Consider the following 13676-nt stretch of genomic DNA (forward strand, 5'->3'; position numbering starts at 1 on the left):
CCCTTATCACCACTTACACACTCAAGCTCCCAAAGCAATGTTAGGATTCTGCCTGTGACCAGACGACTGAATTCTGCATTCACTTTCCTTATGGCTAGTTTTTTGTGCATTTCTTTCTGTAATGTGAATGAACTAGGCCTGTGGCTACAAAATTTGATTCTCCTTTGCTGTGTTCCTTGTGCTCCTGCTTAATGTAGGGTGAGTGCAAAACGATGAACAAGAAGTGTTTCCAAAAAAGGAACGATTTATACCTGCTCCACAGAAATGTGAAGGACTGGGAAACCTATAGAATAAGCGACTGAATGAAGCCCGAAGGCTATTTTAGTCTGTACTCTTCCCTCGTGCAACAATGGCTGTTGCAGTATGTATTTAGTGAAGGAACGCAGGACAAGAGCCCGTACGCAAATTTGCCACAAACTTAAACAAGAGCTTGCTGTATGTCACGGGAGCCTGCAGGTATATGTTCTTTAACGACACGTAACTTCGTCAGGAACTTTGGCCGGGTGGCGGTGCTTTGCATGGCTTTCTGTTACAAAACACGGGAGCGCAGCACACCCTCACACCGGCGGCCGGCCGTGCGCCCCGCTCCCGTGACACCCCGCTATCGTTCCACTCGCTCTGGGACGCGTGTTCCCGTGCCCCGAGCAGCAGCAGCGGCCGGACCGAAACGAGCCTCAGGGACCCCGCGGACGCCGCACCGAGGGGTAGCGGCGGCACGGGACGGGGCGCGCAAGGGGTCCGTGGGGCCCGGGGGCGCTTCCCGCTGCCCAGCCGGGGCGGGGCGGGGGCGCGGCTGAGCGCGGCGCAAGGAGAGCGCAGCCCCGACTCCGCCTCTGCCCCTGCCCCGCCAGGACGGGACGGGGCGGCCCCGAGCAGGAGCGTGCGGCGGCGGGAGCTTTCTTCTTTCTCCTCCTATTCCTTCTTCTCTCCCCCTCCCCCGGCTATGCGCTGCCGGGACCGGCTCTGAGGGAGCGTGCGGACAAAGGCTGCGGGTCGGTGCCGACGCTGGGGCGCGATGGAGCGGCGCGGTGGCTGAGGCGGCTCGGTGGGGCCGAGCCGAGCCGAGCCGAGCCGGGCCGGGAGGCAGCGGCACATGGTGCACGGTTGGGGCCCGGCGCTGCGCACCCTCGGGCGGGCCGAGGGGCCACCATGGACAACTTCTTGGCGGAGGTGAGCGCGGGCCCGTGGGGTCTTCCTTTCCTCTCCTCCTTCCTTCTCCTTCAGCTTTGTGGAGTCACTTTGTGGGGCAGGAGCCGGCAGCAGATCGGCAAGGGGCTCCCGAAGAGTGCCGTGTGCTCCCCCGAGCGAGCGCCTCGGCTTCTAGGGGGTCTGCAAGAGCAGACCCTCGGGTATCAGCACTTCGTGAGCAAGAGAGGGAGGGAAGGCGCCCGCCGCCGAAGTACCAGCCTTTCGGGCCGTTACCGGGGGTGGAACTCGATGCCGCCGGCTTTCTGTCGGGAAGGCGCTCGGCGCTAATTGGGGCTTATTAGAGCGCAGCTCCGCGCCCCCCGGCGGCACCCCCCGCTGCAGTTGGTCCCCTTGGGGAGCGGGCTGCCGCGGGCTCCGGCACCGGCGCTGCCGCGGTCCATGCCCCTTTGCCCGCGCTGCCCCTAAAAACCGGTATCGGCGGGAGGAGGGGGGGGCTCAGTCCCCGAGGTTTTCCCTGCATGAAACCTGGCGAGGTTACTTTTCCTGCCTCGCATGAGCAAGGGAGGCTCCAAATGGTGGGAGTAGACGTACTTTTTTAAGGTCTGTTTCTTAAATGTATGTTGTTAAAGTATAGACCAAGTTTTCCGATACAAAATCCAAAGCAGTAAAGTTTAAGTCTTGAAAGCAGTTTGAACTTTACCATTATCTCGTGGATCTTGACAACCTCGTGTTGGGTGTGCAAACCGAATCAAAGACTCTGTGCTACTTAGGGTATACGCTGAAAGTCAAAACTTGGCTCCTATTCTGGTCTAAGTTAGCTAAATTTTATACAGTGATATTTTATCAAATAGTTCAGCCCAACTGGTATGGGCCCAGCGTTACGGACATAAGGTGTCTGGTGTTAACACAGCGGCTTCTGTGTGTGTGTTGTACTTGCAGACTGCTGGCAAAGCTTGCATTGTATCTGGGTTGCGACTTCTTGGTGACTGACTGCACGACTGCTTTAATCGCAGCTCTCGCAGAAGCGGTTGCACTGTCAGGGTTGTAAATGCAGGTCAGACATCTGCTTTACAAGGCTGTGATTAAGCTGTGAACCCGTCCTTTGCCCTCATGAAATAACTTCCGTCGTGTTCTCGGTGCTTCTGTTGATGGTCCCACAAGAAAAATAGGTGATCTGTTTACTGGAATAGTAATTAGTCAAATAAAAGAAGGTCATACACCTTACTGCTTGTTAGCTTTTCATTTGTCAGGCAACAAAAGTTCTGTCAAGTGCAATAAGAAGGAAGAAATGCAGGATTAGCTTTGAAAAAGTCTGACTTAAGTAGTAATATTGTTTTCTTTTTTTATCCTTCCCCCCTCCTGCCTCGGAGAGGATGTAGCCCTTGCCTTTCAAAAGCATGCAAGCCATGAGCAATATGGTTGTATTAGCCTAGCTTTGCAAAATTAATCTGAAGAGTCATTCACTCTGACACAAAGTAGTGTAGCGTGCCCTACATAAAGGTGAAGAAGAGTTTTAATGGTTTTGACTCCTCTATTAGCCAAAATTACTTGCCCCAGGGAAAAGGCAGGTAAATTTTGCTGGTCTCTGTTAGTATTTCTGCATGTATTTATGTTAATTTGTGGTTGCTGGATGCAGACTTTGATCTTTCTTAAGAACTCTTACTCCCTTTCAACATGTTGATATTACTTGAAAAGATCAGTAAATATAGCACCTTGACTTTAATCTGTATCCAAAGTCCCACCCGTAAGTATAAACATTTTCCCTTCCTCACATTGAAACATACATAAATGGCATATAGGGAGCATGAGGCACAATTGCAGAAATGCACTTGGCCTGGCCCAGCTACCACAAAAAAATGTCTGTTGAAGGCACAGGATTGAGCCACTAGCTGGATAATTTAATTTGTGCGAGGCAGACATCCTGCAGCTGCTCTGTACAAAAATATTTGCTGACTTATCTGAGAGAATTACTGTTCTTGTTAAAGTAAGTTGTAGTGTGTGGAGGACAGATGAAGTTGGATGCAAGGCACAGGTAAAAAGCCTGGTCTGCTTTGCTTTCGTCAGTGATGTGACTGTTGATACAAATGAGGTGTAAGGAAGAAATTCTTTACAGTGAGGGTATTGAGACACTGGAACAGGCTGCCCAAGGGAGCAGTGGATGCTCCATCCCTTGCAGTGTTGAAGGCCAGGTTAGATGGGGCTTCGAGCAACCTGGTCTAGTGGGAAGTGTCACTGCCTATGGCAAGGGAGTTGAAATTAGAAGATGGTTAGGGTATCTTCCAACACAAACCATTCTATCATGTTTTGGGAGGAAGGCTGGTGGGTGAGAAAGGTATAGGTTGCTCCTCAGCATTACCAAGAACTTGCTGCACTGGAGGCAGGAGTGTCTTCAATCTGGCTGTTGCAGAAAAATAGTGTACAACTGAAAGGTATTAGAAAGAAAACCCCTGTATTACTATTTCTCCCAAACTTTTCCATAACTGGATGCTGATTGTGGCCCGCTCTCACTGTAGGGTGATACCCACTGGAACAAAATGAGGCAGCTGGCTTGCACGCTGCCAGAGTGCAGTCACAGAGGTGCTCCTGTTAGGACTTGCTGCGTTAGGTGAGGTATGGGATAACACTAGGATCCTGCTGGTCAGCTAATGCTGCTGTTGTCCGTCACTTAACAGCATTACGATTTCTCCGTCTTGCTGCCCAGTTTCCCTTTCTTACTATTTTTCATATTCTTAGCTTTTATTCTTATAGGGTTACAAGTGCCTGTCTCCAGAGAATCCTTGATTTCCATCTATGTCCCAGTTTTCTAAATCAGCCAAAAAAAGAAAGGATCTGAGTAAAGAATTAGGCTGGAAGAATCAGCCCTGCACTCCCCCCGAATGCTTTTATTGCTGGAAGTTATTAAAGTAATTGTACAGTTGCATTCTAAATACAGAGGAGAAGTGTTTTCCAAGAGTTTAAAAACTAATTCAGGCTGTTGATTGATTTGTGTTACCTTTTGGTGTTTGAAGGAAGGAAGGTCAGTGGTAGAATTGTAACTTCTTCAGTACATTTACATAGTCATGCTTTAATATATAAGGTGTTTAAACCTGTAAAAATCCCAGGGATCCATACTCAGAATTAAAAGTATGGGTATATGCAACAGAGCTGTTTGGCTGTGTTGCTCAAAACAGCCTGAAAAAAAAAAGTCGTTCCCATATGTTTTACCAGCAGCTAGGGTGCTTGCAAGGGAGCAGCCTTTTGTGGTAGCTGAGGTCAGGCTTTTTTCCAGTGAGACTGCATCCCTGTTAAAAGGCATCTCTGTATGCCATAAGGGAAGGAGGAGAGTCATTTCAAGATGAGAAGGAACACAGGAAATTTTGCACAAAGAAGGCAGGAGAGGGAAGCTCAAACTGCTTCTTCAGCATCCAAAGTTCCCAAGCAGTGCTTACTGGGCCAGCTGGGGAAGTGGATGTAGAAGTTCATCTTCCTCCTGTTGTGCAGGGAGTCACTTTGCCCAAGATATACAGTGTGTTGCACTGAACGTGGTCACTGTCCTTGTCGCAGGAGAAGTGTGACAGTTGCTGTCCTAGCTGCCATAAGAGAGTGGTCGGGGTTGGGAGGCACTTTTGAAGGTCATCTTGTCTGAACAGTGCTCTCTGAGCAGCGCTCAGCTCCTGGGGAGTTTGCAGCACAGTGAGCACAGTGGTGGCTGTAGGGGTTGATGGTGGTTAGCTGCTGCCAAGCTCTAAAGACAAAGGATTTCCCTTTCCCCTAATAATTTCCATAACTGGAAGAGAAGGCTGAGGACAGTTCTGTCTCCTGCCTTCCATATAGAACGTCTGGGTAGATGATGTTGAAGGAGAGGGTTATAAAATCATCATTATCATAGAGGTCCTCTATGCAATTTTCTCTAAAATTGCAGAGGTTTATTGGAGCTGTGGGTAGCCTCCTTGGAGACACAGCAGATACTCTGTCCAGCATGCTTTTATTTTTAGCAGTACTGCTGGTACCTCCAAGTTCAAAACGGTTTCCTTCACTTCTGCTTTCCAATGTTGCACATATTTGCTTGGGTACCCTGTTTTGAGGCAGAGCTCCCAGCATGAGTCCTGAAGGAGCAAGCGTTCAACCTCCCTCTGTGGGAAGGAGATGGGACAAAAATTAATTCTGAGGCTTTGAACTTTGCTTCAGGGACCTGTCTGAGGAGGTATCTGCTGAACCTGGAAGCTCTTATTTTGGATATGCAGCTAGCAGCAGACTGTTCTGTGGTGCTGCTGTGCTGTGGCATTTGGAAGATCGCTGCAGGACTGCTGGCAACGCTCCTGCCATGCAGGAGATGGTTCACCATCGCCTGCAACCAAGTGACCTTGGCACTGCCAAGTTTCTGCTCTGAAAGTGAAAATCCGGTGATGCTAACAAATTTCTGCATCAATATACACGATCTTGGAAGTCTCCATTTTTGGTTTAGAAATGTCTTACTGATAGGTGCAAGCATGGATCTGATGTCCCAGCTTGCGATGTTGGTGTCAGCTGTTTGGCTTGGCCAAGTTGCATGAGACTGGTGGGGTAAAACTATCATCCCGCTGGTGATGGCATAAAGTTTATGTTTCTGGAGGGCTTCTGAATGCCAAAGCTGTGCCAAGCAGGAGCAGTGCCTCTTCTGGCTGCGTTGATGTTGGCTGCGTTTTCTGAAGTTTCTGAGCTGTGACTCCTTCTCATACTTAGTTTTCTTAAAAAGCTGATGGTTTTGTCAGCTGTTATTTTTTGGTTCATTAGAGAGCATTATATTTTGACTAGGGAATGTTTCGGAGGGTCCCAGGTCTGCCTTACTGAGTCAGAAAGATGTTTTTGCAGGTTTATTTCGTAAGTCAGGAAATCACATTCAGTTCATCAGTAGCATGTCATCGTAACTGCCTATTACACATACTTCACATGTGCCTTTTATAAGGTACATTTGTGTGACTGAAGCAGAGTCATCGTCACTGGGCTGGTGCCTAGCAGCCCTGCTGGCACCATCAATATTGTAAAATGACACAAGAATTCTCTTAAAGCTGCAAAACACGTAACTATTGGAATTGGCTGTAGAGGCTCTACATTGTACAGGGTCTGCTTGTGGCTTTTTAAATATTCTCAGTCAGACTCCAACCAAAGGAGAGCTGTGAAATCCTTACCGTTACAGAAATCTTGGCTGCTTCTGAGCCTCAGTGTTTCTTTACCTTCTGGTGACACCTCACTGAAATGTTCCTTTTTTGTTGGTCTTTTCCCTAATTACATGTTTGTGTCAGCACTTTGAGTAAGCTATTTTGCTCCAACCAGATTTTCATCTTTATATGTATTTTCATTTGGTGAGCCCTCTGTGTGGGTGATGCTGAAGGCTGTGAACCTCTTTGGCTCTTTTTTTGTTTTGGAGCTATCGTACAGCATGCTGCCTGGTAAAAGGGAATCTTGTTTGAAAGCATGGCCAGTCCCAACTTATTTTTGAAGCCAGCCAGGATGGGCTTGTATCATAAATGCTTCACAGTTTTTTCCATGATTCTGTGGAGGCAGAAGATGACTACTTTGCAGGAGAGAGGGAAGCTGGACTTTTCTGTATCACATGGGGAATTTAGTGTGCTTGGTCCCATGAGTAGCCTGAGAACCCTGTAACCTTTCAGTGCGCTTGTTGCCCCTGGTGCCTCAAACTGTGAAAAGAAAAGTTTGGGGCCGCTTATCAAAAGTTATGCCATTGATTATCTTGGTTGTACCATGTTTGGCTTCTGTTATGATGTTTTTAACTGAATCTTAGGTTTCAGCTTGGGAAAACCAAAATAGTCATATTAGACTTTAGAAAATAGCTGAAAGAAAATTGGTAGGTCCTTGGCTGTTTGTGTATGTGTATTTATGCAGTGCCAATGTGTTTGCACAGAGCAAATCCAGACCTAACCCCTAGCAAGTGAATAACCTGCCTCTTTTTTGGGGGGGGAGGGATTTTTTTTTTTTTTTAATATGGGGAGTGCCTATTGATAGAACTTAAAAAAAAATAGAAAAAGATTTCTAGTGAGAGAAATGTCTTTTCATGTCGCTTTGGTGGATGTGGCCCCAGTGGAAGGTGCTGCAGTCTCCTGTGAGGGACAGGAGCAGCATCTCCATCCCTTGCACACCTGGCATGGTGACTGTGTGCCTGGTGCAGGTCTGGAGGGAAATGTTGTCCTCTGGGTAGTTTGATCTCACCATCCTTTTTGGCTGCAGGGCTGGTATTTTTCCTTAGTGAATCACAGTCTCCAGCTGTGGTCAGAGCCAGGAGCCAGTTTAGCGTGGAGCCCTGGTAGAAGGGCAGGAGAGAAAAAAGTCACTGTGAATTAAGACTTTTGCTTGGGGAGGGGGGGAAGGAAGAATTCTCATCCTTAAGTCACTAATTGTGGCTACTTTACATGTTTTGGGAGTTGACCTCAAAACTTGATAGATTGATTATGACTTCAGGCTTGTATGAGAGTCATGGCTTAGGTGTTCTCATTTCTTTTGATCTTCCTGTCACATAATTTGTCATTATGTGACACTTTTAACCATTAATGAGATGTACAATAAATTTTCAATTTTTTAATTATTATTTTTACTTATTTACAATTTTCCAAGTTGTTCTATAAAAATTTTGGCATTATCCTTTGGTGATATTTACTGTAATGCAACTTTGTTTTCGACAACCCCCTGATTAAGAAAGGTTAAGTGGCTTATCCTTTTGGTTAGAAGTCCAAGCTTAAACTCAAACACTCCATTATTTTAAAGACAGGACTTTTCAAAGTTTGGATGTAGAATGGGAAATGATACTAACTGTCCTCCACACCTGTCTTGTGAAGTAAGCTATATCCATGCTGATGAAGAAATTGCTACTTTGTTACATGGAAAATAAGCATTATATTGGAAAGGTATACTGTGAAAGGACAGAAGGAATGAGTGATTACTACTGTTTCCAAATGTACCCGTAAGAAGTAGGAGCACAGTGGGGGAGAATGTACTGCCTACTTTAGACTCATTTCTGCAAAACCAGTAATCAAGACTGTCATCTTGGGTATGTCCAAATAATGTTTATGCTTGTTCTTGTTGTCTTCAGCTGGACAGGCACTGCAAAGCTGTGTCAGAGGGTATCTGGTGGCTTCTCTGCAGGGTGTCATTCCATGGACATCATGACTGAGGAAGTAACTTCCCCACTATAAACGGATAACTGAGTGGAGAAGGCTGCTGAGTTGTTTCAGCTGTAAACTTGTCACACCTGTGCTTGTTTTACTGATAAATGTAAATAACTTGCTCTCTATTTAGGTGCTTATTTCCTTTGTGGCTAAGTGACTGTTTTTCAGTCGAACCTAGAAAAGTCTTCTTATTTGGTAGAAAGTTTATAGGGTTCTTTTCTATGTCTACTATTTTTCTTTGTTGAAATCGCAAATGTGAGTGATGTTGATAAAACTTGATAATATATGTTTTTCCTTCTTGAATAGCCTACTAGGAACAGACCCCATTTTGGTTCAGATTTGAAGCATGGCAGAAACTGGGGTGTGTCTGGTGGTTACTGACCAAAGTTAACATTTCCATTTTGTGTAAACCCTTCCATAGAGGGGTTTAACACAGTTTTCATATGAGATATTGTAATTTTTCATTACAATTTTTTAAATTGTTATTTAAAAGTTAGCGATTGTGCTTAGTTATTTTTCATGAAGAATGAGCTCCCCCAGTCAGTACCTCTGGGGGAAAAAGGAGCCATTTTTGGTTTTGAGGAAAACTGTGCAGTTTCCCCTTGTGTATGGAAGGAAGTCTTTGAAAGTGAAAGGTACTGGTCACTTGTATGGGTTTCTGAACTTGCACTGAAAATTCAGGTTCAGTACATCTTAAGCTGGATTTCTTGTTTGTCTCAATGGCTCTGCCTCCAGTGGATAAATATAAGCTTGTTGGAGCAGAGCTTAAATGTGGGAGTCAGTATGATACCTTTTACACCGTCTAGGATTAATGGCATGCTGAAGAAAAATGTCCTGGAGGATAGACATCATCAATCTCCTGTATCATCCAATGGCCTGCCAGACTTCGGAATTGAATAGGCTTCCTGTATGTTTGTATGTGTATGCTGATACGTTTTAGCAAATGCTTTAATTGCTTCAGTGGGACATTTTGCCTGGTTTATGGTATCAGACTTTCTTTTCTTTGTACGTATGTTATCTTCATCTTGTGGTGAGTCTCACTAGAGATTTTTGAAAGAATGTTAAGCAAAGGTGAATATTGAAGAAGTCAATGTCCTCTTTAACCCATCTCTTAGACAAGTTAAATCTTTCTGTGAAATTATTTGGGGTTTTGTTTTGTTTTGTTCTGAATGAGGGAGAGAGGGGAGCTCAGCCGCAGGCTTCAGGAGCTGAGCTGTGCCTTCACATGTGATCCTGGCTGATTGCATGCATAGGATGACTGGCTGAGTTGGACGACTCAGGAAATAAAAGGCTTAAGTACACTTTGATGTGTTGGTGTTGCCTTTTCCTATATATTCTTGGGAAGCTATTCATAATCCTTTATTGTAGATCAGTAATACAAGAGTGTGTTAATACAAGTCTGTTTTATTTTGGAGAATGCCCTTAAGGGAGATGCTATAAGGATAACTTAGCAGAGGAAAATGGTTGTTGCTTTTTCCCCTGGGGCAAAACTATGTTCCCACTCTGAACAAGTTTTCCCAAGGGCTTTTTATCATGGCATGTCTGCCTCAATACTGCGGTAGTCATTAAAAGTACTGAGGATTTTTTGGTTTGCTTTTTAGGTTCTTAACTTCTGTACATGATAATGTCAGTAGAACAGCACTCATCTGGCCAACCCTGCCATCATGGTCAGGATTGATTTTGGTGCTTGTAGTGTAACCTTAGGTAGGGACCTGGGGCTCAAATGTTTGATGAGTGCTAGCTGTCATTAACTCCAGATGCAATTACAAAGCAGAGTATTTCTGAAAGTTGTCACCAAAGTTAGTACCCCAATCCCCTAGGCCCTCTTCTTTTCCTTGCAAACTTTCAACCATTCTAGACTGTGAAAGTGGTGTTGCTGCAAAACCTTGTATGGTTTTGATGTTGTGCATTGTATATGTCTATTCTCCTTTTCCCAACCTTGCTAACAGAAATACAGGATTTCTCTGGAAAGATTCTCATGCCTCCCCTCTGCATTCAGCCAAGCTGGTCCTAGTTTTGGGGCCAGGAGATAAGAGAAGTTTATTCCTTGTTTTGAAAAAGTATTGATGTTTATAGCATCATCGGAAATGGATTATTTGGTCCCATTTTAGTTGCTGTTGTTTAGTGTGCTGTTAAAATGTTTACTCAGATGAAGTGAAATATATTTGTTAAGATAATAGGTTTGTTTTTCTTACAAAGTTGTTTATCTTGAGGAAAAGTCAAATCCTTTTGTCTAACGTACCCATCTGGTTTACAGAAGAGTGGAGTTCACTTCTATTTGACCATTTTAGTGGGTAAAAATAGATACAAACCAGATACAATTGTGTATCTTGGGTATATTTTTGTTTGCTTCAGAAAAGAGCCAAGTTGGCAGGATGCTGGAGTTCACATCAGGACAAGGAATAGGTGCCTATTCTGCAGGTCAGACATCTTGCTTAGTTTGTTGTCTTCCTGGATCTCATTCTCTTATTAAATACAGACCGTGGCTTTGTGATTAGGGTTTATCTCCTCATTACAGCTTTCTGGTGATGGGTACGATGGATAGGTTTGTTTGGTGTGTGCGATCAGTTCGTATATTCCCTAAAAGAAAATGAGAGCAGCGTTTACAGCAGGGCTAAAGCATGGCATTTCCTGCTGCTTTTCAGATCATGTACCAGGAGGAGTGTCTGATGAAGTGAGCTCTTTGTTCCTAAGACTCCCAGAGTTGGATTCTGCTGTCTGATACTTGATAAGCTATTTCAAGGAATTAACAAATGGAGCAAATCTGAGCTATAAAATATAATTTGTGTAGCAGCAGCTTGGTTTCCCCCCACCTCTTCTTGTAATTGTATTTCTGATATTTTGTGTGCCAAATCTGAGAACCTTTTAACAGGTGGTAGGTGGGATTTTGATGAAGTTACACAGCACTTGCAGCAAAATGGTGGTCCTCTGTTTTGCATTGGTTTTGAGAGACTCTGTTTCCAATTTCTGTTTCTGTCGCACCATTTCTGCCATCATTTGCTTTGGCAATTCAGTACTTTAAATGACTACAGCCCTGGTGCAGTAGTAAACTTCCTGGCTTTTTTGTACAGAAGCCCATTAATAAACTTAATTGCAATGTAATGCAATAGTTGTAGTAAACTTTTACTGTATAGTTACACCTTTGTCAAGAGGAAACCTTTGTACCATGCAGTTAAGGTGGAGATGCCATCAGTAGCTAGTGGAGGACAGGAAGTGGTACCCAGATCTGTGTATTTTCTTGTGCTCATCCAGTGGTCCTTTGTGGAGCTTGTTCTCATCGGTCCTTACTGAACGCAAAGAGAACACATCAAGTTGTGGGATCCTCTTCCTTTGGATAGTGATTCAGCATTTACTGTCATCCAGGTGCTTCTGGAGTTGGGCAAATACAGGCTGTAATCCTGATTTTGATTTCTTGAACTTGGGTGTAGCTTACAGAAACAATCCTTTATATTGCTTGCAGATGCCCAATTTGAGAAGTGCATAGGCTTTTTATGTGGTCAGAGAGCCCACGAAAGCTTTGCTGGTTTTCTGGGATTTTTTTGGCTTTTTTTTTCTGCTGGAAGTCATCGGAGGTGGCATGTGCTGTGGCTATCTCAGCGCACAGGGGTATGGCTCGTGCTCTGTATGTAGAGGGGAGTCATCTCTCATTAGGAAACAAGAGGAAAGAGCATATTAATCAGTGGGTTAAATTGAAGGGGCAAGAACTGCTCAAGGCAGCAAAGGTGTGGACACCTGCAGCAACAGATTGTGGGTGACGCTGCTGTGGGGATTGCCTAAGGCACCCCTCTGGGAAGTGAAGGAAAGGAGCATCAGGCACCAAGCAGGAGCATATGCTGTAGCAGGATGGCTTCTCAAAGCCATGTTGAAGACATCTCAATGTCCCATCTCAACATTCCTTGTTGGATGGGACAACAATATCTGATAGCTACTGCTTTAAAATGCATAAATTAAGCTCCTTTTTTTTGGCTTTGCAATTCCTGTCACAGTTGCAGAATAACCTTCTGTGCTGTCCCGAGGCCAGCTGGAGTTTTCCTAGCTGTAGGTTTCAAATGTGTTTTTTTTTCTGGTTGGCCTCTGGTATTGCAAATGCCAACATTTTAGGAAGTCTTGGTTTTTAGGGTTGCCTTTCTGAATATCTTTTTTGGCGGTACTGAGCAATGACGTGCTTCTGGATAGTTTTACACAGTCGTATTGGGAAAACCTGGGGTTATTCTTGAGAAAGCTGCAGTAATATATGCCTTAAAAATAGGGCTTTGTGGCATCTGTTAGTAGTGCTCCATTGGTGGCAATATTATTGCAGTAAAAATTGCCTTTTTTAGTTTTACTTGCACTGAAATTCCTTCTCTCTGTTGTCATGTGATCATCTTTTCCCAGTAATTTTGTTCCAGATGCTGTACCAAAGTATTGTAGTGGCTCTTTCTCTCCAGGAGACCAGTTGTGGTGCTACCAGTTGCTGTTCAGCAGACATCTGTATTTTCATCCGATCTTGGTAACTGTTAGAAGAGGGAGACGTTTCAAGAGATCTGTTGCATGGTCAGTGCTTTACCTCTAAGGCTGCAGAGGTAGCTGGTAGCTTGGGATCATTAAGAAGTCCACTCTACATCTTTGCTCGTGGAAGGGTCTGAGACCACCTGGAAGCTAAGATGCTCCTTGTATGTGCATTTAGAAAGAAAAGACTATGTCAGGAAGCTCAAAAGTATGGCCGTGTAAGCTGCTGCTTCTTTTGCGGGTGTGTATATTTATTTAGCTTGCTGATTTTTTATTGTACTTCAGCTGCAATGCTGTGCACTGTTGTTTCTCTGTGTACCAATGAAGAGGAAGCAGGTAGGGGGAAAACTGTACCTTGTACTCTTTAATGGTACAAATTTAAATATGAAATTTGCGCCATCTTTTTATACTAAAACTGTTGTTCCATGCTAATGCTGATGTTATCTAATGTTCTTGTGGATTGCACATGTTTTTTTCCACTTAAATTTAATTAAATGATTTGGCACAGCTGGGGAAATGCCTACATAGGTGGAAACATATGGCGATGAGTTGCTTCATGATTATTTAAAAAACAACACAAAAACCAAGGCATTTGGTTTGTATATCTTCTCCCTCTTTCTGACTTTTGTAGTTGGGGTTGACTGAAACAGCAAAGCTATTTGCCGTTTGTTTATTTTCAATGACCTGGGAAGTTTGTTGACAGCTCAAAAGCCATACTGAGCAAAACCAACAAAAATATCTGAAATAGCTAAAAGCTTAAATTCCCTGCTGGAAAGGTGGTTTGTTGAGGAGAAAAAATAAATTCAGAAGTGGTAACCATTAGTGGCTATAAATAAAGAGTTACTCATTTATGCTCTCAGGTGGGTAAAAGAAAGAGATTGTTCAAGTTTTTCATCTTTA

The 13676-nt window shown here is 44.3% G+C and overlaps 1 protein-coding gene across 1 annotated transcript in view; it reads left to right on the forward strand.

Moving 5' to 3' along the window:
• Positions 1 to 932: 932 nt before the first annotated feature.
• The window catches only part of MYO10 (myosin X), a 159558-nt gene continuing 146814 nt past the window's right edge, over positions 933 to 13676 (forward strand). The window contains exon 1 of the mRNA XM_061346703.1: positions 933 to 1170. Coding sequence (XP_061202687.1) covers positions 1150 to 1170 — 21 coding nt within the window. The 5' untranslated portion in view covers positions 933 to 1149. The remainder of the gene's footprint in view (positions 1171 to 13676) is intronic.

Source organism: Neopsephotus bourkii, unplaced genomic scaffold (assembly GCF_033783945.1).
Source record: "Neopsephotus bourkii isolate Nb327-2 ecotype Australia unplaced genomic scaffold, CSIRO-AGI_Nbou_v1 NB_272, whole genome shotgun sequence".
Taxonomy (NCBI): Eukaryota; Metazoa; Chordata; class Aves; order Psittaciformes; family Psittacidae; genus Neopsephotus; species Neopsephotus bourkii.